Source organism: Gopherus evgoodei, chromosome 9 (genome assembly GCF_007399415.2).
Source record: "Gopherus evgoodei ecotype Sinaloan lineage chromosome 9, rGopEvg1_v1.p, whole genome shotgun sequence".
Lineage (NCBI taxonomy): Eukaryota > Metazoa > Chordata > Testudines > Testudinidae > Gopherus > Gopherus evgoodei.
The window spans coordinates 94,124,512-94,147,215 of NC_044330.1; the positions used below are offsets into that span (position 1 = coordinate 94,124,512).

At 45.2% G+C, this 22,704-nt stretch overlaps 1 protein-coding gene across 3 annotated transcripts in view; it reads right to left on the bottom strand.

Moving 5' to 3' along the window:
• STAG2 (stromal antigen 2) overlaps positions 1-22,704 on the bottom strand; it is a 187,818-nt gene that overhangs the window by 117,306 nt on the left and 47,808 nt on the right. For 2 of the 3 annotated variants that reach the window (XM_030576074.1, XM_030576076.1), the window contains exon 2: positions 1,052-1,194. In XM_030576074.1, the coding sequence (XP_030431934.1) occupies positions 1,052-1,095 (44 nt within the window). In that variant the 5' untranslated portion in view covers positions 1,096-1,194. Of the gene's footprint in view, positions 1-1,051; positions 1,195-14,221; positions 14,242-22,704 lie in introns of those variants that run through there. The other variant, XM_030576075.1, reaches the window with a different exon arrangement.

Genomic DNA, 22,704 nt, shown 5'->3' on the forward strand with positions numbered 1-22,704 from the left:
TTAACACTTGTGCGTATTTAATTTTCTTGGAGAGTGAAGACAGAGGAAAAGAGAAGGGTATGGAGTAATAGGGTTAAGTGACTGTGCTTAGTAAAAGATATAAAAGAAAGTTAACCTTAGGAATCTATTAGACTCTGCTAATCAATATATATTTTTAAAAAGGTCTTAAATACTACTAATGATGCTCTAAAACAATTTTTTCCAATCACATCATCTTCCTACCCCACTACTTTTTTAATATCCTCAACCAACCCGAAGAAAGTTGGTACTCTTCATTAAGCACTAATTACACATAAAGATCAAATTTTAGGCACTTTTCAGCTGAAGTCATGACTCAAAAAAGGGTTTTTAGAATTTCTTAAAAGTGAACTACAAAGGAAAAATAGATTATGTATAAAGAAGGCCTAAAAGGTTTCTGTCTGTACCTGTACCTATGAGATGCATTTTGCTTTTCCTCCCCTATTTAAAAAACAAACAAAACAAAAAAAAACACATTAGGAACCCAGATTTTGTCTACCCTGGCAGATTATGGATGACTAGAGAACCAGTAGGAAGATATTACAAGTATCTGAGAAGTGATATAATCTACAGTTAAAGTTTATCAAAAACACACACACACACACACGAACAAACATTTGGCAAAAAAGCAACTCTTTCGGTTAAGGATTAAGCAACCGAGCCCTTTAAAAAAGACCTCAATCAACATCTGTCTTCAAAAACAGGAAGATAACGACTTGACATTACTCATATTTCTGTCCAGAAAATTTCTAATCCAAAAGAAACGTTTTTCAGAAAGTTAGAAACATTTTTCTTACGCTTATATAATGGAAACTATTCTGTGACCATGACAATAGCTTCTCCTACTAGCAAAACGCTTCATTAAAGATTCTAAAAATCTATAGTAAAAAATAAAGTTAAACCAGTTATACAATTGCTATTTTAACTCCCCTGGAAACACAGGACACCATTCAAGCAATGCTTTAGATTTAAATCACTGTAATTACTTGACAGAATAAACCTTGTTATGGCTGCATTAAGCACTGTTACTTACTGAAGGAGAGTAAAATCAGTTGGGATTTCTGGAGCTGCTATCATTTCTTTATCATCTTCTGGACCACCACTGTACTGGAAATATGTTCAAAAAACAGTTTATGGTGCGGAAGCACGTTTTCTTCCTTTCACAAAAGACAATTCCTATTAAAAAAACACAACCAGGTCAATTTTTACTCTTAGTGAAATGCGCAAAAATATTACTGTCATTAATGTCTTGTACTGTATATCAGCCTTTTTACATATATTTCAGAAGATCAGAAGTTTATTTTTCTCCTTTTAAATTACAAATTTTATAAGTGCTGTTTCTCCCGCCAAAATCTCTCCTCCAACTCCTGAAACAGCATCACAATATTAAAAAAAAACATACAGCAAAACATGGTAAATGATATATAGGGAAAAAAATCTCAGAAGTGGCAAGGAGAATATGCATGCATTCCTTATTAGTCTAGATCATTTTAGAAGACTAATCTAAAGAACAAAACCTCAATTTTTTCTTTGAACTAAGGCCTTGTCTACATCGGCAGTAGCTACACACCACAGTGAAAAAAGCAGGCAGAGTCCACAATGCAGTGAAAGGCTCTGGCAAGGAGGCGGCAGCAGAGAAAAGCTCCAATAGAAGGGAGCTGCCAAAACCTTTCTCCACTGCCAGAGTCTTTCACCAAAGGGGAAAAGCTTTGGCAGAAGGGAGGCAGTGGAACACTTAACTGCTAAAAATAGAAGTCTTGGCATAAAAGGCACTGTGAACCATTTAGGGTGCATACTCTAAATTTCTGATGTGTCTTTACACTACTCACCCAAGCAGAGCCTGTCTGCACGGTTATTTATTTATACCAGTGCTAGTGGGCATGCGGCATGTGTGTATACATCATGCCACATGTAGTATATGTTAAAAATACACAAAAAGGGGGTCTAAGATATTGGCTTTTCTGTTGGTCTACTCTTCAGTTTGTTTAATATGCCAGATTAACATCAATTTTTATACTGAAAGCATTTTAACAAGCTGTATCCGATTAATTCTCAACAGCTCCTCAATATAGATACTATCCCCATTACAAACAGGAGCATAAGAATTGCTACAGCAGTTCATTGGTCCATCTAGAATGCTAGCAAGAAAACTCATACCGGACAAAAAATTAAGAAGTACTGCCATCTAGTGCAACTGTGAACTATTATGGGCAGAGCTGGACACACCACCTATACCCATTATAAGACCTTAGTTGCTTAAAATTTAGCTGAACTTCAACTGTTCAGGGTGAAATTTTCATGGCTTCCAGGTAGTCTTCTGAATTCCAAAGTAGACAATGTGAAAAAGACAGTTGGCGTCCTTATTGCAAAAGCTCCTCATGCATCTAGTATAAGGGCAGGCAAACTATGGCCCATTGGGCATATCCGACCCCGTCAGACCATTCAAACAGTCCCTCAGCTCCTGCCGGGCAGCAGGGTCAGGGTTTGCCCTGCTCCAGTGCACCAGCAAGGGAACAGGGCCAGGGGCTTGCCCTGCTCCGCGCAGCTCCCAGAAAACAGCTGGCATGACCCCTCTTCGGTTCCTACGTAGTACACAGAGGCATGGCCAGGTGGCTCTGCACATTGCCCCATCTGCAGGCAGTTCCTGGCCAATGGGTGCTGCAAGGATGGCGCCTGGGCAGCACGCAGAGCCACCTGGCTGTGCCTCGGAGCCAGAGAAGGGACATGCTTCTGGGAGGTGCTTACAGGAATCGCTGCCCAGAGCTTGCACCCAATCCCCTGCCACAGCCCTGATCCCCCTCTCGCCCTCCGAACACTCAATCCCAGCCCAGAGCCCCCTCTTGTGCCCCAAGGCCCTCATTCCCAGCCTCACCCCCTCATGCCTCAATAGCCTACCCCATCCCTGAGCCCCCTCCCACCCTCCGAATCCCTCGATCCCAGCCTGCAGCCCCCTCCTGCACCCCAAACAACTCATCCCAGCCCCAATCTAGAGCCCTCACCCTACCCCATACCTGAACCCGGAGCCCCCTCCCGCACCCTGAACTCCTCATCTCTGGCCCCACCCCATAGCCCACACCTCCAGCTGGAGCCCTCACTCCCATCCCCAATTTTGTGAGCATTCAAGGCCTGCCATACAATTTTAATACCCCAATGTGGCCCTCAGGCCAAAACGTTTGCCCAACCCGGTCTAGTACCTGAGGGATGGGACAATATTCACAATGAGCGTGTCAATAACTTAAGGGTAACTCCACAACCAGCATTTTACTTATTCCAGTGCACAACTGAGCATCACCACTCAGCCCAATATATTGCTGTTTAAAAATACAGTGAATAAACTGTGACCTCAGGACAGGAGATACAGGTCACCTCAAGACAGGATGCAGAAGTGAAATGTCTAGAAACCATTAATGACTGCTTCCTGGAGCAGCTAGTCCTGGAACTCACAAGGGTAGAGGCAATTCTTAATTTGGTCTTAAGTGGCATACAAGAACTAGTCCAAGAGGTGAATATAGCTGATTATGGTCGCTCTTACCAAATGAATGTAATTAAATTTAAAATCCCTGTAGGGGTGGGAAATATCAAAGAAACGCTCAACTGTAAATTTTAACTTCAAAAAAAGGAAACACCACAAAAATGAGGAAGCCAGTAAAACAGAAATTAAAAGAAACAAGTAACAAGAATGAAATGCCTGTAAGATGTATGGAAACTTTTTAAAGACATTGTAATAGAGGCTCAAACTGTATGTATACCCCAAATATTATTATTATTATTATTATTATTATTATAATTTTTAAAAAAGCAACATGACCAAAAAAATGCCACTATGGAAAAACAAAGTTAAAGAGGTGGTTAGAAACAAAGATATCCTTTAAAAATTGAGTCATATCCTACTGAGGAAAATACAAAGGAGCATAAATTCTGATATGTCAAGTGTAAAAGTATGATTAAGCAGTCCAAAAAAATTATTTAAAGAGTAACTAGCAAAAGATACAAAAATGAACAAAAAACTTTTCTGTACATCTGAAGTAGGAAGTCTCCCATACAATCAATGGGGCCCACTGGATGATCATGGTGCTAAAAGACTGCTCAAAGAACACAAACCCGTCGCAGAGAAGCTAAATTAATTCTTTATATAGATTTTCACTGCAGAGGATGTGTGGGAGATTCCCACACCTGAGCCATTCTTTTTAGGTGACAAATCTGAAGAAATGTCAGAGATTGAGGTGTCAATAAAGGAAGTTTAGGAACAAATAAATAAAACAGGATTAAGTCACCAGACCAGATAATATTCACCCAAGAGTTCTGAAGGAGCTCAAATAAAACTAGCTGTGGTATGTAACCTACCACTTAAATCAGCCTCTATATCAGATGCCTATTTTTTAAAAGGCTCCAGAGGCAATCTTGGCAATTACAGGCCGGTAAGCCTTACTTCAGTACCAGGCAAATTGGCTGAAATGACAGTGAAGAACAGAAAAGACGGTTACTCACCTTTGTAACTGTTGTTCTTCGAGATGTGTTGCTCATATCCATTCCAGGTAGGTGTACGCGCCGCGCGTGCACGTCTGCCGGAAACTTTTTACCCTAGCAACTCCAGTGGGCCGGCAGGTCGCCCCCTAGAGTGGCGCCAGTATGGCACCAGATATATACCCCTGCCGGCCCGCCCGCTCCTCAGTTCCTTCTTGCCGGCTACTCCGACAGTGGGGAAGGAGGGCGGGTGTGGAATGATATGAGCAACACATCTCGAAGAACAACAGTTACAAAGGTGAGTAACCGTCTTTTCTTCTTCGAGTGATTGCTCATATCCATTCCAGGTAGGTGATTCCCAAGCCTTACCTAGGCGGTGGGGTCGGAGTGAGAGGTCGCGGCCTGGAGTACTGCAGAGCCAAAGGCCGCATCATCTCTGGACTGCTGAACCAGGGCGTAATGGGAAGCGAATGTGTGGACCGATGACCAGGTCGCCGCCCTACAAATCTCTTGGATTGGCACACGGGCAAAGAAAGCCAGCGATGATGCCTGTGCTCTGGTGGAGTGAGCAGTCACACGGCCCATCGGAACGTGGGCCAGGTCGTAGCAGGTCCTGATGCAGGAGGTAACCCAGGAAGATAGCCTCTGGGAGGAAATCGGCAGCCCCTTGACCCAGTCCGCTACCGCCACAAATAACTGGGGGGACTTGCGGAAGGGTTTGGTCCTGTCCAGATAAAATGCTAGTGCCCGACGGACATCTAGTGAGTGGAGCTGTTGCTCCCTGCGGGACGAATGGGGCTTTGGGAAAAAGACTGGGAGGAAAATCTCTTGGTTAACATGGAAAGCTGAGACCACCTTGGGAAGAAAGGCAGGGTGAGGCCTCAGCTGTACCTTGTCTTTATGGAAGACGGTATACGGTGGGTCCACTGTGAGGGCCCTCAGCTCTGACACTCGTCTAGCTGAGGTAATGGCCACTAGGAAGGCGGTCTTCCACGAGAGGTAGAGCAGGGAGCAAGTAGCTAATGGCTCGAATGGAGGGCCCATGAGCCAAGATAGGACCAGGTTGAGGTCCCATGAAGGGGCCGGAGGGCGGATTTGTGGATAGAGCCGCTCCAGTCCCTTCAGGAATCTCGCCACCATAGGGTGGGAGAAGACAGAACATCCGTCCATTCCAGGATGAAACGCGGAGATGGCCGCTAGGTGGACCCAGAGGGACGACAACGCCAGACCCTGGGACTTGAGGGACCAGATGTAGTCTAAAATAGTGGTGACGGGAGTCTCCATAGGGCGAAGGGCTTTCTCTGAACACCAGCAGGAGAAACGCCTCCACTTAGCTGAGTAAGTAGCCCTGGTGGAAGGCTTTCTACTGCCCATGAGAACCTCCCGAACCGGGGTAGAACAGCGCAACTCGGAGCCTGTCAACCACACAGGAGCCATGCCGTAAGGTGTAGAGACGAAAGGTCCGGGTGACAGAGCCTGCCGTGGTCCTGAGTGATCAGGTCCCGATGAAGGGGTAGGGTAACCGGATTGGCCACTGAGAGGTCCAGCAACATGGGGTACCAATGCTGTCTGGCCCATGCTGGAGCTATGAGAATCACTCGGGCTCTGTGAACCCTGCAGAACCCTGTGCATCAGCGGAACGGGAGGGAATGCGTAACACAGGTGGGCTGTCCATGGGATCAGGAATGAATCTGCTAGAGACCCTGGTTCCCGACCCTGGAAGGAGCAGAATGCTCGACACTTCCTGTTCTGCCTGGACGCGAAGAGGTCCATCCGGGGACGACCCCACCTCTGGAAGAGTGAGAGGGCGACGTCCGGACGGAGGGACCACTCGTGCGAACGGAAGGATCTGCTCAGCCGATCCGCTAGAGTGTTCCGCACTCCCGGGAGATAGGAGGCGGAAAGGTGAACCGAATGGGCTATGCAGAACTCCCAGAGACGCATGGCCTCGAGACACAGGGGAGAGGACCTGGTGCCACCCTGCTTGTTGATGTAAAACATGGTCGTTGTGTTGTCGGTGAACACCGCGACACAAACGCTTGACAAGCAAGGCGGACCGCTCTCAACTCTCGTATGTTGATATGGAGGTTGATCTCTTGAGGTGTCCACAAGCCCTGAGTTCTCTGGGTGCCGCAGTGTGCCCCCCAGCCCAGATCTGAGGCGTCCGTGGTCAGGGATGCCGAGGGTTGGGGCGGATGGAACGGGAGCCCCGCACAGACTACGGACTGGTCCAGCCACCAGCGAAGAGAGTCCAGCACCCGCTGAGGAACGGTGACGACTGTGTCCAACGAATGTCTGGCTGGCCGATACTGCGCAATGAGCCATGATTGAAGAGGCCTCATGCGGAGTCGGGCATATGCCGTTACGAACGTACAGGCTGCCATGTGGCCTAGAAGGGCCAGACATGTTCGTAGAGAGGTCAGCGGGGCCGCCTGCAAACGCAGAATGATGGCCAACAACGACTGGAACCTGGGCAAGGGTAGCAAGGCCCTGGCCAGGGTAGAGTCCAGAAGGGCCCCGATGAACTCTATCCGCTGCATGGGGAGCAGAGTAGACTTGTCCACATTGATGACGAGGCCCAAGGCCGCAAAGAGGGTGCTGATCCTGTCGACATGGTCGCGGACCTGCAGCTCCGATGTGCCTCGGATCAGCCAGTCGTCCAGGTAGGGGAAGACGTGAATGCGGCAACGTCGAAAGTGTGTGACGACGACTGCCATGCATTTTGTAAACACTCTTGGGGCCGTAGAGAGGCCAAACGGAAGGACCGCAAATTGATAATGTTGGCGGTCGACCACAAAGCGGAGGAAATGCCTGTGTTGGGGGGCAATGGAGATGTGAAAGTAAGCGTCCTGCATATCGAGGGCGGCGTACCAGTCTCCGGGATCCAGGGATGGGATGATGGTTCCAAGGGATACCATGCGGAACTTCAACTTCACGATATACTTGTTGAGTTCCCGCAGGTCGAGGATGGGCCTGAGGCCGCCCTTGGACTTGGGGATTAGAAAGTAACGGGAATAAAACCCCTTGCCCTTCTCGTTTTGCGGAACCGCCTCTATGGCTCCCTTGACAAGGAGCGCATGCACCTCCTGACGGAGGAATTGCTCGTGAGAGGAGTCCCTGAAGAGGGACGGGGATGGTGGGTGGGAGGGTGGGGGCGGAGAAAACTGGAGGCGATAACCGGCCTGCACCGGACGCAAGACCCAACGGTCCGACGTTATTCGGGTCCACGCCGGGAGGAAAAAAGAAAGGCGGTTGGAAAACTGCGGGGAGGGATCCGGAGGGGAAACTGGTACTGCGCCCTCAGGCGCACCTTCAAAATGAAGGCTTAGGCCCTGGAGGGGCCTTGGCGGAGCCTTGGTTCTGCCCCGTTTGACCACCAGACTGCCTGCGGCGGTTGTTCCTGCCTCGGCGCCTAGAGAGGTCCTGCCGCGGACGGACCGCCGCTGCTGCTGCTGGTTCTGCTGCCGGAATGGCCTGCGCTGTGTCGCCGGCGTATGCATGCCCAGCGACAGTATTATGACCCTGTTGTCCTTGAGGTCTTTTAGTCTAGGGTCTGTTTTATCCGAAAATAGGCCCTGGCCTTCAAAGGGGAGGTCCTGGATTGTATGTTGGAGCTCCGGTGGAAGGCCAGAGACCTGCAGCCAAGAAATTCGGCGCATCGTGAGCCCAGAGGCTAGGGTCTGAGCGGCCGAGTCGGCAGCATCAAGGGAGGCCTGTAGCGATGTTCTTGCTACTTTCTTGCCCTCGTCCAGGATGGTGGAAAATTCCTGGTGGGCGTCCTGAGGCAAGAGCTCCGCGAACTTCCCCGCCGCTACCCACGAGTTGAAGGAGTAGCGGCTGAGGAGGGCCTGCTGGTTTGAGACCCGGAGCGCCCCCGCCGAATAGACCTTGCGGCCCAGAAGGTCCATTCGTCTCGCCTCCTTCGACTTGGGCGCTGGGGCCTCTTGTTCGTGGCACTCCCTGTCGTTCACCGACTGGACCACCAACGAGCAGGGTGCCGGGTGAACATACAGGTATTCATAGCCCTTCGAGGGGGCCATGTACTTTCGTTCCACCCCTCGAGCGGTCGGAGGGATGGAGGCCGGTGACTGCCAGATGTTAGTGGCATTGGCCTGGATTGTCTTTATAAAGGGCAGGGCCACTCTGGTGGGCGCATCGGCGGAAAGGATGCTCACCACCGGGTCCTCAATTTCAGACACCTCCTCCGCTTGCAAGTCCAGGTTCTGTGCCACCCAGCGGAGGAGGTCTTGGTGTGCCCTAAGATCCAGTGGGGGAGGACTGGAGGACGAGGTACCCGTCACTGCCTCATCCGGAGAAGAGGACGAGGAAACCCCCGGCAACAAAGTGTCCACGGGGGGTTCTGTGTGGGGCTGCACCTCCGTTTCTGGAGGGAGCTCTGGGTCCCGGTGATTGGACCTGCAGTCTGCTTCCGGAGAGTGAGGGGGTCTAGATACTGTCGCCTCCGGTGGTCTGCGTTCCCCCATAGGGTGGGGGGTAACGTGTTGCGGGCCCTGGACTTGGGAATACGCCCATGGGGTCCAAAACCCCCACTGTTGAGGCCCTCGCCTCTTGTAGTGGAGGGTCCTGGAACAGGGCCGAGTGTCTGTCCTGTCCCATGGCATAGGCGCTGTCAGTCTGGGAAGAGACCGATGGCTCCCTAGAAGGCCATGGAGGCGCTGAGCTTGGTTGGTATGCAGCTCTGTGCGCCGAGACCGACGCTCCCCTCGGTGCCGAGGCCCGGTGCCGCGACACACATCGGTGCCGGGATTGGGACCGGGAACGGCATGATGACGGGTGCCGAGATCCGGATCGGGAGCGATGTCGGTGCCAGGAGCAGGACGGCGACCTTCGATGAGCGTGGTGCCGGGACGGCAGCGGAGACCGGGACCTGCCACAGGCGCGGTGCCGGGAGGTCGACCGGGATCGGGACCTACCACCAGTTCGGTGCCGGGAGGTCGACCGGGGAGCCGAACGCCGAGGTGAACGGCTCCTGGAGTCTCGGTGCCGGCGGAGACGAGCCCGACCGGGACCGTGCAGATGGCGATCGGTGCCGCGAGTACGACCGGTACTGCCTGGGAGAACGGTGCCGGGACTCCGAGCGGCGCCCCGAGTACGAGCGTTCACGCCTCCGGGGTGATCGGTGCCGGGACTCGGGAGACAGCGCTCGAAGCATCGGCTTACCCCTGGAGGTTACCCGTCCCGGGGGTGCCGGCTGATGCTGAGATGGTTCCGTCAATGCGATCAAGTTCCGAGCCGAGGCAAAGGTCTCTGGCGTAGACGGTACCCATAGCTCGACCCCTGATCTTAAGGGGGAGCTAGGAGGGGCTGGACTCGACGGACCGTTGGGCCCGGAGTCGACAGCAGTCCTGTAGGTGCCGCGGCCAGGGTAGGTGCCGCGGCCAGGGTAGGTGCCGGGCGCTCCACTCGGGCTTGCCTGGATGGTGTTGCAGATGCCGAGGGACGTGAGTCTGCTCCCGGTGCCGGAGATGGTCGGTGCCGGGGAGTCTTGCAGGTGCCGGCACGGTCCGGTGCCGGAGTAGAACTGGCTGACTGCGCCGCCGGTGTCGGAGACAGAGACGCTTCCATAAGGAGAGCGCGAACTCTTTGGTCTCTCTCCTTCTTAGTGCGAGGCTTAAAAGCCTTGCAAATGCGGCACTTGTCGCTAATGTGCGATTCCCCCAGGCACTTAAGGCACGCGTCGTGGGGATCGCTCGTAGGCATCGGCTTCTTGCACGCTGAGCACTGCTTGAAACCCGGCGAGGCAGGCATGGGCCCGGTGGGGCAACGGCCAACCCGCAAGCGATGTTAGATAACTATTTACAAGATTCTAACTAACTACTATGCTAACAGTCTATCTACTACTTAACTAAGAACTATTTACAACTAAAAACGACGAACAAGAACAGGAGAGCTAGGGACGTGGAGGTCAGCAAGCCGCACTCCACAGTTCCAGCAACCGACACGGTGGTAAGAAGGAACTGAGCGGGCGGGCCGGCCGGCAGGGGTATATATCTGGTGCCATACTGGCGTCACTCTAGGGGGCGACCTGCCGGCCCACTGGAGTTGCTAGGGTAAAAAGTTTCTGGAAGACGTGCACGCGCGACGCGTACACCTACCTGGAATGGATATGAGCAATAACTCGAAGAAGAGTTATTGCATTCATCTGTTTGTCTGATATATAGGGGAAGTCTCAACATGGCTTTTGTGAAAGGAAACCATGCCTCAATCAATCTATTAGAATTCTTTGAGAGAGTCAAAAAACATATGGACAAGGGAGATCCAGTGGATACAGTGTACCTGAACTTTCAGAAAGTCTTTGATAAGGTCCCACACCAAAGGCTCTTAAGCAAAGTACGCAGCAATAGGGTAAGAGGGAAGTCGTCTCATGGATCAGTAACTAGTTAAAACAGGGATTGGCAACCTTTCAGAACTGGTGTGCCGAGTCTTCATTTATTCATTCTGATTTTAGGTTTCGCGTGCCAGTAATACATTAACATTTTTAGAAGGTCTCTTTCCATAAGTGTGTGTGTTTTTATATATATAATACACACACACACAAAATTGTTTAATGTAAAGTAAATAAGGTTTTTAAAATGTTTAATCAGCTACATTTAAAATTAAATTAAAATGCAGAGCCCCCCAAGACCGGTGGCCAAGACCTGGGCAGTCTGAGTGCCACTGAAAATCAGCTCGCTTGTCTCCAAGTCATAATGCATATTGGAAAACAATCCCAATAATACACAAAAAATGATGGGATCTATTTCAGCTGTTACCACTCAAGACAGGTTTCAGAGTAGCAGCTGTGTAAGTGTGTATCCGCAAAAAGAACAGGAGTACTTGCGGCACCTCAGAGATCTGAAAACATCTACTCTGTGCAGCGGCAGTCAAAAAAGCTAATGTTAGGAACCATCAGGAAAGTGATCGATAATGAGACAGAAAATATTGTAATGCCACTATATAAATCTATGGTATGCCCATGCAGTTCTGGTCGCCCTATCTTACAAAAGATATATTAGAATTGGAAAAAATATTAAGAAGAGCAACAAAAATGATTAGGGGTAGCTTCCATAAAGAGGAGAAATCAAAAAGACTGGGACTATTCAGTTTACAAAAGAAATGACTAACGGGTGGATATGACACAGGTCCTCAAAATCATAAATGGGGTGGAGAAAGTGAATAAGGAAGTGTTATTCACCCATTCATGTAACACAACTGGAGGTCACCCAATGAAATTAACAGGCAACAGAAGTACTTCTTCACACAATGCACAATCAGCCTGTGGAATTCTTTGCCAGGGGAGGTTGTGAAGGCCAAAAGTATCACTGGGATTAAATAAATTACGAAGAATAGGTCCATCAATCGTTATCAGCCAAGATGGCCAGGGACTCATGCTTCAAAATATTTGACCATTTTTACATTATTTTATAATACTTGGCCTATCAATTGACCAATCATTTTTGGAACAGGCAAATGCTCAGTCTTAATCTGTAATCACCACAGCACAGTCCTATCCAGAATTTATAAAAACAGCCCCAGGTCCCAAAGTCTCAACATTAGTCTGCTGTTAAGCAACCATGTATGAAACCCCTACTGGGAAAAATGTTTGCATCATCCACTAGCACAGGGGTCGGCAACCACAAAACCTTTTAAAGAATATAATCATCACAAACTGAGTAAAGGAATGTATAAACTTTTAAAAAATAATCTCAGCACAGAATTTAAATTATATATTTGGTGTATCTCTCATTCTGAAATTAAAGACCATCTATTAAAACTAGATATCTGGAGTTTTGCAACACACTGTAAATTTCATAATTAGATTTCTAGCACAGACAATAAGAAAGAAAACCAGATGATTTTTCCTGAAGTAAGTGTTGAATTTCTACCTTCTAATTATAGAACAAAAGAGGGATATGAACCTGTCTCCTGGAGCTCAAGAGTCTGTGTTACAAAAATAGAAGTGTTTTGGGATTATGTTTTTGAGAGGGGAGAAAAACAGAAGAGGAGGGTCCTAGCATTTGGCAAGCAACTTTCTCAACATATGAGATAAATAAATTATTTACATAGTACCATGAGTATGCAAAATGCTCTACATATCAGCAGGATGACAGAGGAGTTTACATTAACCCCAGCAAAGGGGTGCTGAGGTTATGAGAAGGATTGGGACCATAGACAGTAAAAGGGCAGACATATGCTTTTGTTATACAAGTACCTTATTAGATCCTTTTTAAACTTAATTTTTAAACAAAAAAATACTTTGATGTAGTTAATTCAGCGAAGAAGGCAAAAAAAGTCTATTTTGCAGATGCCATTCCAACCAGCAAAAAACTGAATCATCAACAGTAAGCACAGATTTAAAGCCAGACTTTGGCACCTGGTACTGGTATATGCATCGGCTAAGGTCGACATATGTCTCTAATTATCAAGAAACTGTAACTATCTTTTATATCCTTAGTACTTAAGCATTTTAATTTTGTCTATTTATATATTTCATACAGTTTTCAGTGTTTGTTGGCAAAATTAAGTTGATTTATGAGTTTATGGATGAATTTCAGAAGACCATGAGTTTTACTGAAACATAATTAACTTATTAACTTTTAAAAGAAAATGTATGATGCTGAAAGATCACAAGGTGGAGCTCTAGCCTAAAGCTAACTAAAGAAACTCTAGAAGACAGGTCATCCAGAGGTTGACCTAGTTATTTCTTTACAATAAACTTTATAATACATTGTTAAAAACATACTGTAGCATATTTTGCTTACATTTGCCAAATCTCTATACAAAACAGTTCAAATATACCAAAAGTTCCTGCATCTTGGGTGAAATTAAAAAACATATTTATTTGGAATCACTCTGGACTCTCCTTGGATACAAAAGTGTCAAGGGCAACTATATCATGACCTTGCTGAACTTGGTAGACTGTTCCAAAAATAACTGCAAAAAGATTTAAATTCCAATTTTTTACAGCTATAGCATCTCCCACAGTGATGCATCGCCATACTGTAACCGAAGCCCTTTGTTTTCCGTTTCTATTTTGTTTATAATTTCCTGAAAACTTAACGAGTGTTTTATTGCAAATATTTAAAAAATGGGTGAAAAATCAGTACAAAAAATTTACTTCAGTGTTCTGGGAAAATATTAGGGAAAGGGAGGACAGAAAATAAAGCAACAAAAAGTACTTCTGATCTAGCTTCCCACTCTGCAAGGAAAGACAACAACTTGGTGATCTGAGCAGCCCAGGTCACCAAGCTGCCATCTCTCCTTCCAGAGTGGGTAGACTGATCTGTGGAGTTCCGGCACATCTCTTTTTAGGACTTGAGCACTGACATACACATATGCACGTAAGTGTGTGTTTGTATCTTCCACTACATTGCGTTCTTTTAACAGGCAGCCTTGCATTTACATCAAGCCCCGGTCTACACTAGGGGGTGAGGGGAAGGAAATCGATCCAAGTTATACAACTTCAGCTACATCAATAACATAGCTGAAGTCTACATACTTAGATCGACTTTCCATGGTGTATTCACTGCAGTGAGTTGACTGCTGCCGCATCGACTCTGCCTGTGTCTCTCGCGGCGCTGGAGTATAGGAGTCGATTGGAGAGGGCTTGGGGTCGATGTATCGGATCTAGACGAGACACGACAAATCGATTCCTGCTGGATCGATCACTGCCTACCAATACAACGGGCAGAGTAGACATACCCTTAGACTAATTTATTATTAGCATAAACATACCTACCTAGTATAATGGATTTTCTTAATCAGTATTCTGATTTGAGTTGTCTAATCTGGAACAAAAAATGGTAAAAAAAAATAAATAGGTTTTGTAAAACCTGGGAAATTTTTGGTAAACAATTAAAAAAATTGGTAAAAACTGAAAGTGAAGGACCTTGACTATAACCTACCATTAAAGATTTAACAAACAAGAAGTGTACGACCATTATGATTCATTAAAGTTGGGGGGGGGGCGGTGCAGGAGAGAAGAGGTCTCCAGTGACATTAGTCAGTCATTTAATTATATCAGTAATTTACAATGTATCATAAGAACAGCCACACTGGGTCAGACCAAAGGTCCATCTAGCTCAGTATCCTGTCTACCAACAGTGGCCAATCCCAGGTGCCTCAGAGGGAGTGAACCTAACAGGTAATGATCAAGTGATCTCTCTCCTGCCATCCATCTTCACCCTCTTGCAAACAGAGGCTAGGGACACCATTCCTTACCTACAGTGGCTAATAGCCATTAATGGACTTAACCTCCATGAATTTATCTAGTTCTCTTTGAAACTCTGTTATAGTCCCAGCCTTCACAATCTCCTCAGGCAAGGAGTTCCGCAAGTTGACTGTGTGCTGTGTGAAGAACTTCCTTTTATTTGTTTTAAACCTGCTGCCCATTAATTTCATTTGGTGACCCCTAGTTCTTGCATTATGGGAATAAGTAAATAACTTTTCCTTATCTACTTTCTCCACATCACTCATGATTTTATATACCTCTATCATACCCCCTCTTAGTCTCCTCTTTTCCAAGCTAAAAAGTCCTAGCCTCTTTAATCACTCCTCATATGGAACCCGTTCCAAACCCCTAATCATTTTAGTTGCCCTTCTCTGAACCTTTTCTAGTACTAGTATTTTGAGATGAGGAGACCACATCTGTACGCAGTATTCAAGATGTGAGCGTACCATCAATTTATGTAAGGGCAATAATATATTCCCCTTCTTATTCTTTATCCCCTTTTTAATGATTCCTAACATCCTGTTTGCTTTTTTGACAGCCTCTGCATACTGCGTGGACATCTTCGGAGAACTATCCACGATGACTCCAAGATCTTTTTCCTGATTAGTTATAGCTAAATTAGCCCCCATCATATTATATGTATAGTTGGGGTTATTTCTTCCAATGTGCATTACTTTACATTTATCCACATTAAATTTCATTTGCCATTTTGTTGCCCAATCACTTAGTTTTGTGAGATCTTTTTGAAGTTCTTCACAGTCTGTTTGGGTCTTAACTATCTTGAGCAGTCTAGTATCGCCAGCAAACTTCGCCACCTCACTGTTTACCCCTTTACCAGATCATTTATGAATACGTTGAATAGGATTAGTCCTAGGACTGACCTTTGGGGAACACCACTAGTTACCCTTCTCCATTCTGAGAATTTACCATTTATTCCTACCCTTTGTTCCCTGTCTTTTAACCAGTTCTCAGTCCACGAAAGGACCTTTCCTGTTATCCCATGACAACTTAATTTACATAAGAGCCTCTGGTGAAGGACATTTTCAAAGGCTCTCTAGAATCTAAGTACACTATGCCCACTGGATCCCCCTTGTCCACATGTTTGTTGACTCCTTCAAAAGAACTCTAATAGATTAGTAAGACACGATTTCCCTTTACAGAAATCATGTTGACTCTTGTCCAACAATTTATGTTCTTCTAGGTGTCTGACAATTTTATTCTTTACTATTGTTTCAACTGATTTGCATGGTACCGATGTTAGACTTACCTGTCTGTAATTGCCGGGATCACCTCTAGAGCCCTTTCTAAATATTGGCGTTACATTAGCTATCTTTCAGGCATTCTGTACAGAGGCCGATTTAAAGGACAGGTTACAAACGACAGTTAATAGTTCCGCAACTTCACATTTGAGTTCTTTCAGAACTCTTGGGGTGAATGCCATCCGGTCCTGGTGACTTGTTAATGTTAAGCTTATCAATTAATTCCAAAACCTCCTCTAGTGACACTTCAATCTGTGACAGTTCCTCAGATTTGTCACCTACAAAAGCTGGCTCAGGTTTGGGAATCTCCCTAACATCCTCAGCCGTGAAGACTGAAGCAAAGAATCCATTTAGTTTCTCCGCAATGACTTTATTGTCTTTAAATGCTCCTTTTGTATCTCGATCATCGAGAGGCCTCACTGGCTGTTTAGCAGGCTGCCTGCTTCTGATGTACTTAAAAAAAAAAATTGGTATTACCTTTTGAGTTTGTGGCTAGCCGTTCTTCAAACTCCTCTTTGGCTTTTCTTACTTCATTTTCACACTTAATTTGGCAGTGTTTATGCTCCTTTCTATTTACCTCACTAGGATCTGACTTCTACTTTTTAAAGGAAGTCTTTATCTCTCACTGCTTCTTTTAGATGATTAAGCCATGGTGGCTCTTGTTTAGTTCTTTTACTGTGTTTCTTAATTTGGGGTATACATTTAAGTTGGACCTCTGTTATGGTGTCTTTTAAAAGCACCCATGCAGCTTGCAGAGATTTCACTTTAGTCACTGTACCTTTTAATTTCTGTTTAACTACCCCCTTCATTTTTGCATAGTTCCCCTTTTTGAGGATTACAACACAAACACCTGATGTGGTACAAAAGCAAGGACTAAATTAAGCTTCTAACTCTACCCACAATTGGAGCTCTACTTCAATACAATATTACTGTATATACTCATTCATTAATAAGCTGACCCCCCCAGGATGGATAGGTAAAAATGGCAAAGACTGTATGACCCTTTCATAAGATGATCCTATATTTCAGGGGTTGGCAAACTTTGGCTCCTGGTCCATTAGGGTAAGCTGCCAGCGGGCATGGACGTTTTGCTTACCTGAAGCGTTTGCAGGCATGGAGCCTCTCAGCTCCCGGTGGCCACAGTTTGCTGTCCCCAACCAATAGGAGCGGTGGAAAGTGGCGCCACTTCCCGCTGCTCCCATTGGCTGGGAACGGCGAATGGCGGCCACTGGGAGCTGAGGGGCTCTGTGCCTGCAGACGCTCCAAGTAAACAAAACATCCCAACACATCAGCGGCTTACCGCCCTGCTATATTTTAAAACTCTGCATCACAAGAAACACTCAAAAGTTTTCCTAGAATTATTTTAATGTAATTAACAAAAAACCTGTTATAATAAATATGTATTCACCTTCAAAATTAGTCAATTTAAAATCAGTAAATGGATATTTAAAACAAGTACCTCAGAACAATATAAGACTTTAAAATGTCTTTAAATCTTTCAAAGTCCGAATCAGTCTCTGATTCACCAAACAGTTCATTAAACTCTGCTTCAGTCACAGCTGCTCCTGCATTGTAGATGTCAGCAGTGTCATCTTCAGATTCAGACTCCTTCTCATCATCAGGCTCTGTTGTGTCATCATAAAATATGGCATCATCTTCTGACCCCTCAAGTGCATTGCTGATACAGCATTTCCAAAATGATTTTTCTATCATTTCCGAGGAAATGGACACCCACGCGTCCTTGACCCACTGGGCAACCAGACTGATTTTGGGTTTCATAAGATTCCCGCCTTTTGTCAACTTCGCCATGCCTGAGAACATCCATACAGACCACATTTTGTGTAGCTTGTCTTTAAAAAGTTTGTTCAGGCAGACATCAAGCAGTTGTAAGTTAAGCCTCCAGATATTACAGCCCAAGTAGTTTTCATTTTTTTGGCCACATTTTTCACCTCATCGTGTGTGCCCTGGACATGTCCCAAACAAGCATAGCAGGCTTCTTGAAAAGTGCTCCTGGTCTCTTTTATTCCACACTTTTTTCAGCCATTCAATAGTCCCACTTTCATCCATCCATCCATCCCTTTTCAAGTGCACATAGGATGACACCAGCAGGAAATTTCATGTATTTAGGCAAGGTTTTTTCTTTTAAAAATAACAGGAGGGAGCTTTAATCCATTTGCCAAACATGATAAAACCACCGTAAAATGGATTTTTTTCCATGGCAAGCGGTTTTAATTAAAATTGTTTTTTCACCAACACCGGTTACCGTTCTGTTGCTTGGGAGATCGAATGTCATCAGTATTTTGTCCATATCTCCTATTTGTGACAGCTCAAGTGCATATTCCTTAGATATTTTATAATAAACCTTTGAAAAGATTGGATTTTTTCTTCCAGATCTCTCAGCATCGATTGTGCTATCTTTGTTCACTGACAAAGACAGAGACCACGATGGTTCAAGAAACAAAGTACACTAACCCACTGATGCGACAAACAGTGACAGCTTTACTGACTTGTATTTGTCGTCTTTCTACATTTGCAGAGCACGTGGACGAATTCCAGTGACATTGTACCCATTGTCAACATTCAACAACCCAATTATTGAGCTCTTTCTCCAGTTCAGAAAATGAAGCGTACCCCGCTGGACATTTTTTCTTGGTTCTTGGCTTGTCTTTTAGTGTTGTTTTATTTTTTTGCCATTCTCTTACTTGCTTCTCATTGATACAGAATTCACTAGCAGCAGCGCAATTATTGTTTGCTTCTGCATATTCAACAACTAAGTTTGAACGCTGTGTGATAAGCAGACTTTTCTTTTGATTTCACCGTTCATTTTAAATACTATTATGAAAATAGATTATTATTGTTATAGATTTTGTAGGACTTTATATGGGAACGTCACCTCCTTTATCACTGTCAAATTATTATTGTTCTTTGGCATGTCTGTGGTGATAAAAGCCTATTTTATTAGAGATTCCATCGATTCTGCACATTATATTTTCATATTGGCCCAAGACTCATGCGGTCCATTGGCAGAAGTGCATGAAGAGATCAAATTACACAGTAGCAGACTGACTCCAGTGCTATAGTACTATTGTTAATTGTATTTTTCTGACTGGCTTGTAAGGTATAGCATTTTGTGAAATGCATGGGTCAAATGTCATGCAGTTCTGCAGCACTGCTCATTTAGTATTCATTTCAAGCCAATCTAGTCCACTAAACAAAGCCTTTGCAACTTTAAAAAGCTGCAGTACAGATATCAATAAATAGGTTGGCAAACTTTGGCTCCCGGCCTGTCAGGGTAAGCCGCTGGCAGGTCGGGATGTTTTGTTTACCTGGAGCGTCTGCAGGCATGGAGTCCCTCAGCTCCCAGGGGCCACAGTTCCCATTGGCTGGGAATGGCAAACCATAGGAAGTGGCACGGGCCGAGGGACATGCTGGCTGCCACTTCCCGCAGTTCCCATTGGCTGGGAACAGCGAATCGCAGCCACTAGGAGCTGAGGGGCTCAATGCCTGCAGACGCTCCAGGAAAACAAAACAACAATGTATTAGATATTCAAGTCAAGAATTCCATAGAGCTTAAAATCATCAAATTTTGGTGTAGACCCATTTATAAGCCAACCCCCACTCTCTAAAGCTTCACTTTTTTACCAGAAATATTTGGCTTATGAACCAGTATATACAGTAACTCAAATTATAACTTGCCCCTAACTCCAGTCCCTTACACAAAAGAAATTGAGTTTAGCACTACTTTTAACCCAAATTGGCTGGCTTGTGACAAAGCATAAGCTAAAACTTGAGAATACACAACTCATCAGATGTTAACACAACCACAGGCTAGCACCATTCAACTACCAATAGAGCTCCAATGCCTCCCCTCTCCATGTGCCAAAAAAAGGACAAAAAGTTCTCCCACAATTTACTTGGGAAATAATTTAGAAAGAGATTCATTTTACTACAGCACTGAGGACTATCGGATGTGCCTCCAGAAGACTTGGCATCACACACAAGTGTGAGAGTGGATACACTAACTTGAGTGCTATTTTGCAATGTGGCCAGCCTCACTTGTGCTAAGCTAAGCTGAGAGAAGAGACTGAAATGCAGTTCACTTCAGTATTAAGAAGTTAAAACATATCTTTAGTCAAACTTTCCTTAAATGTAGCAGCAGATACCTGTAGTATACAAGTTACCAGTGACCAAACAACCCAGTAATATGTAATCCCACATACAGTGCCAAAGGGTCAGGTTTAATTCAGAATTTGTTACAAATGGCAATACAGACAAAGAAAAGCAAATTATCTGATGTTAATTTACACTTAGAGACTTAGAAAGAAATTATAAACAGTTTTATATCAGCTCTCTTTTCTTTCCTTTTTAAAAACAAAGCTCACAATTCTTAAGGAGACTTTCACACTTAAAATTCAGGATAAACCTCGTCAGGAAGTGATGCAAAGAAAAGAATGACGGTCTTATGGACAGGTCATGATTCTGTACACTGGGATTCAATTTCTCATTGAGCCACAAACTTCCTATTGGACCTTAGGAAAGACACAATCTACGTAGTACCTCAGTTCCTCATCTGCATGGAGCAACATCTGAAGAAGTGGGGTTTTTTTACCCACGAAAGCTTATGCCCAAACTCATCTGCCAGCGGACTCCTCGTTGTTTTTACTCAAATTACAGAATCACTCAAAAACAATAAATACATAAAACAGCACAACATAGAATAATGCATGAAGTGACTATTGGACATGTCATATGCTCTACTCAACTGAATACATTACAGTAGCCACAACCACAGAGTTAATTGCTAGTGTATTGCAATGTGACTAGAACCATTAGATGAGTGCCTTGTTGCATTTTTCCAATGCTGTATTTTTAATATGGAAAGATTAAAATATTTTACAAGAATATTTTAAACACAGACATTTAACTTCTTCTATGCTTAAGAAATTCAGCATTGTCCTTTTATCATAACAATGGTCCATTACCCGCATGCCAAATGCTACCAAGGACGGTTTAATACCCCAACAAAAGGCAAACAATTTGCTTTCATCACTCTTTGAGGAAAAACAAATGTCAGGATCACGCACAGAAGTTAAGCTTCTCCAATACTGTGGCTCCAGGCACTGGCCCTTTCTGAAGGTCTTTGCATTTTTGCTAGACTAGTGAGAGAGTTTGTAGGATTTGTCACCACAGCCTGTTCTTACCCCTTCCCTCTCCCTGTGTCTCATAGCCAGCAGGAAAGGTATGGCTGGGAGCTGTCACTAGGGTCATGTACTTCAAAAGCAGGAGCAGAGACAACATTGTGTGTGCTGGGACTCAGAAAATGAACCATCATTCTGTGGTCACTGTTTAGCCAGTCAGGCCCTGACACAGGTCCTGCATAAGGAGAGAAGTATCTGATTACCAGATCAGGTTTAGGCAGCTAATGAGCTAATTAGTCCATTAACAAGCAGACTGGATAAAAAAGTGCAGGATGGAACTGCAAGAGGGAAATCAAAAGAGAAAAGGCTAGCTAGGCCTGATAAAGGGAGTTCTCTGTGCAGAGAGATGTTTCCTGCCCCTTCTAGGTAAGCTCAAGGACTGTAAATAATATGCCAGCATGAGTATCTAAAAGATGGTGAGGTGAAGCACTGTAAATAAAAACTCAACAGTGGTATCTACAAAAGGAATGTCTCTGAGTGGTCTGAGAGTGAATAAAGATGACTGGAGAGAGGGAGCCCCATCACAAGGAGTTGCACACTTATCTCCCTTAGACATCTGAATATCCCAGCCTTACACTGTACGGTCTGCGGGAGGGGACTATCTTAATAAAGGATAGCAGTAAGACAGAAAATATAAAGTCACTATATAAATCGATGGTATACCCACACCTTGAATACTGCATGCAGTTCTGGTTGCCCCACCTCAGAAAAGACATTAGAACTGGGAAAAGGGCAACCAAAATTATTAGGAGTACGGGAACAGTTTCCAGGGAGAGATTAAAAACACTGGGACTGTTCAGTTTAGAAAAGAGACAACTAACGAGGGATAAGACAAGAGATCTATAAAATCATGAAGGTGAGGAGAAAGTGAAAGTGTTATTTACCCCTTCATATAACACAAGAACTAGGAGTCACCTAGAGAAATTAATAGGCAGCAGGTTTAAAACAAATAGAAGGAAGTACTTCTTCACACAATGCAGTTAACCTATGGAATTAATTGCCAGGAGATGCTGAGAAGGCCAGAAGTACAAGTAGTTTAAAAAAGGATAAGTCCATGAAGGATAGGTCTATCAATAGCTATTAGCCAAGATGGTCAGGGATGCAAACCCATCTTCTGGGTGTCCTTGAGGCTCTCATTGCTGGAGCTGGATGACAGAGGATAAATCACTTGACATTTGTCCTGTTCATTCCCTCTGAAGCAGGGGCTCTCAACCTTTTTCTGTCTGAGCCCTCTCTCCCCACAACATGCTATAAAAACTCCACGGCTCACCTGTGCCACAACAATTGTTTCTTCTGTATATAAAAGGCAGGGTCAGCATTACGGGGTAGCAAACAGAGCAACTGCCCGGGCCCCACACCAAAAGGGGCACAGCAAAGCTAAGTTGCTCAGGCTTTGGCTTGAGCCCCAAGTGGGAGGGGCATGGTGCCCCAAAGCTGCAGTCTCGTGTGGCAGGCTTTGGCTTTCTGGCCCGAGCTCTACCAAGTCTAATGCTGGCCATGCTTGGCGGACTCCCTGAAACCTGCTCACGGACCT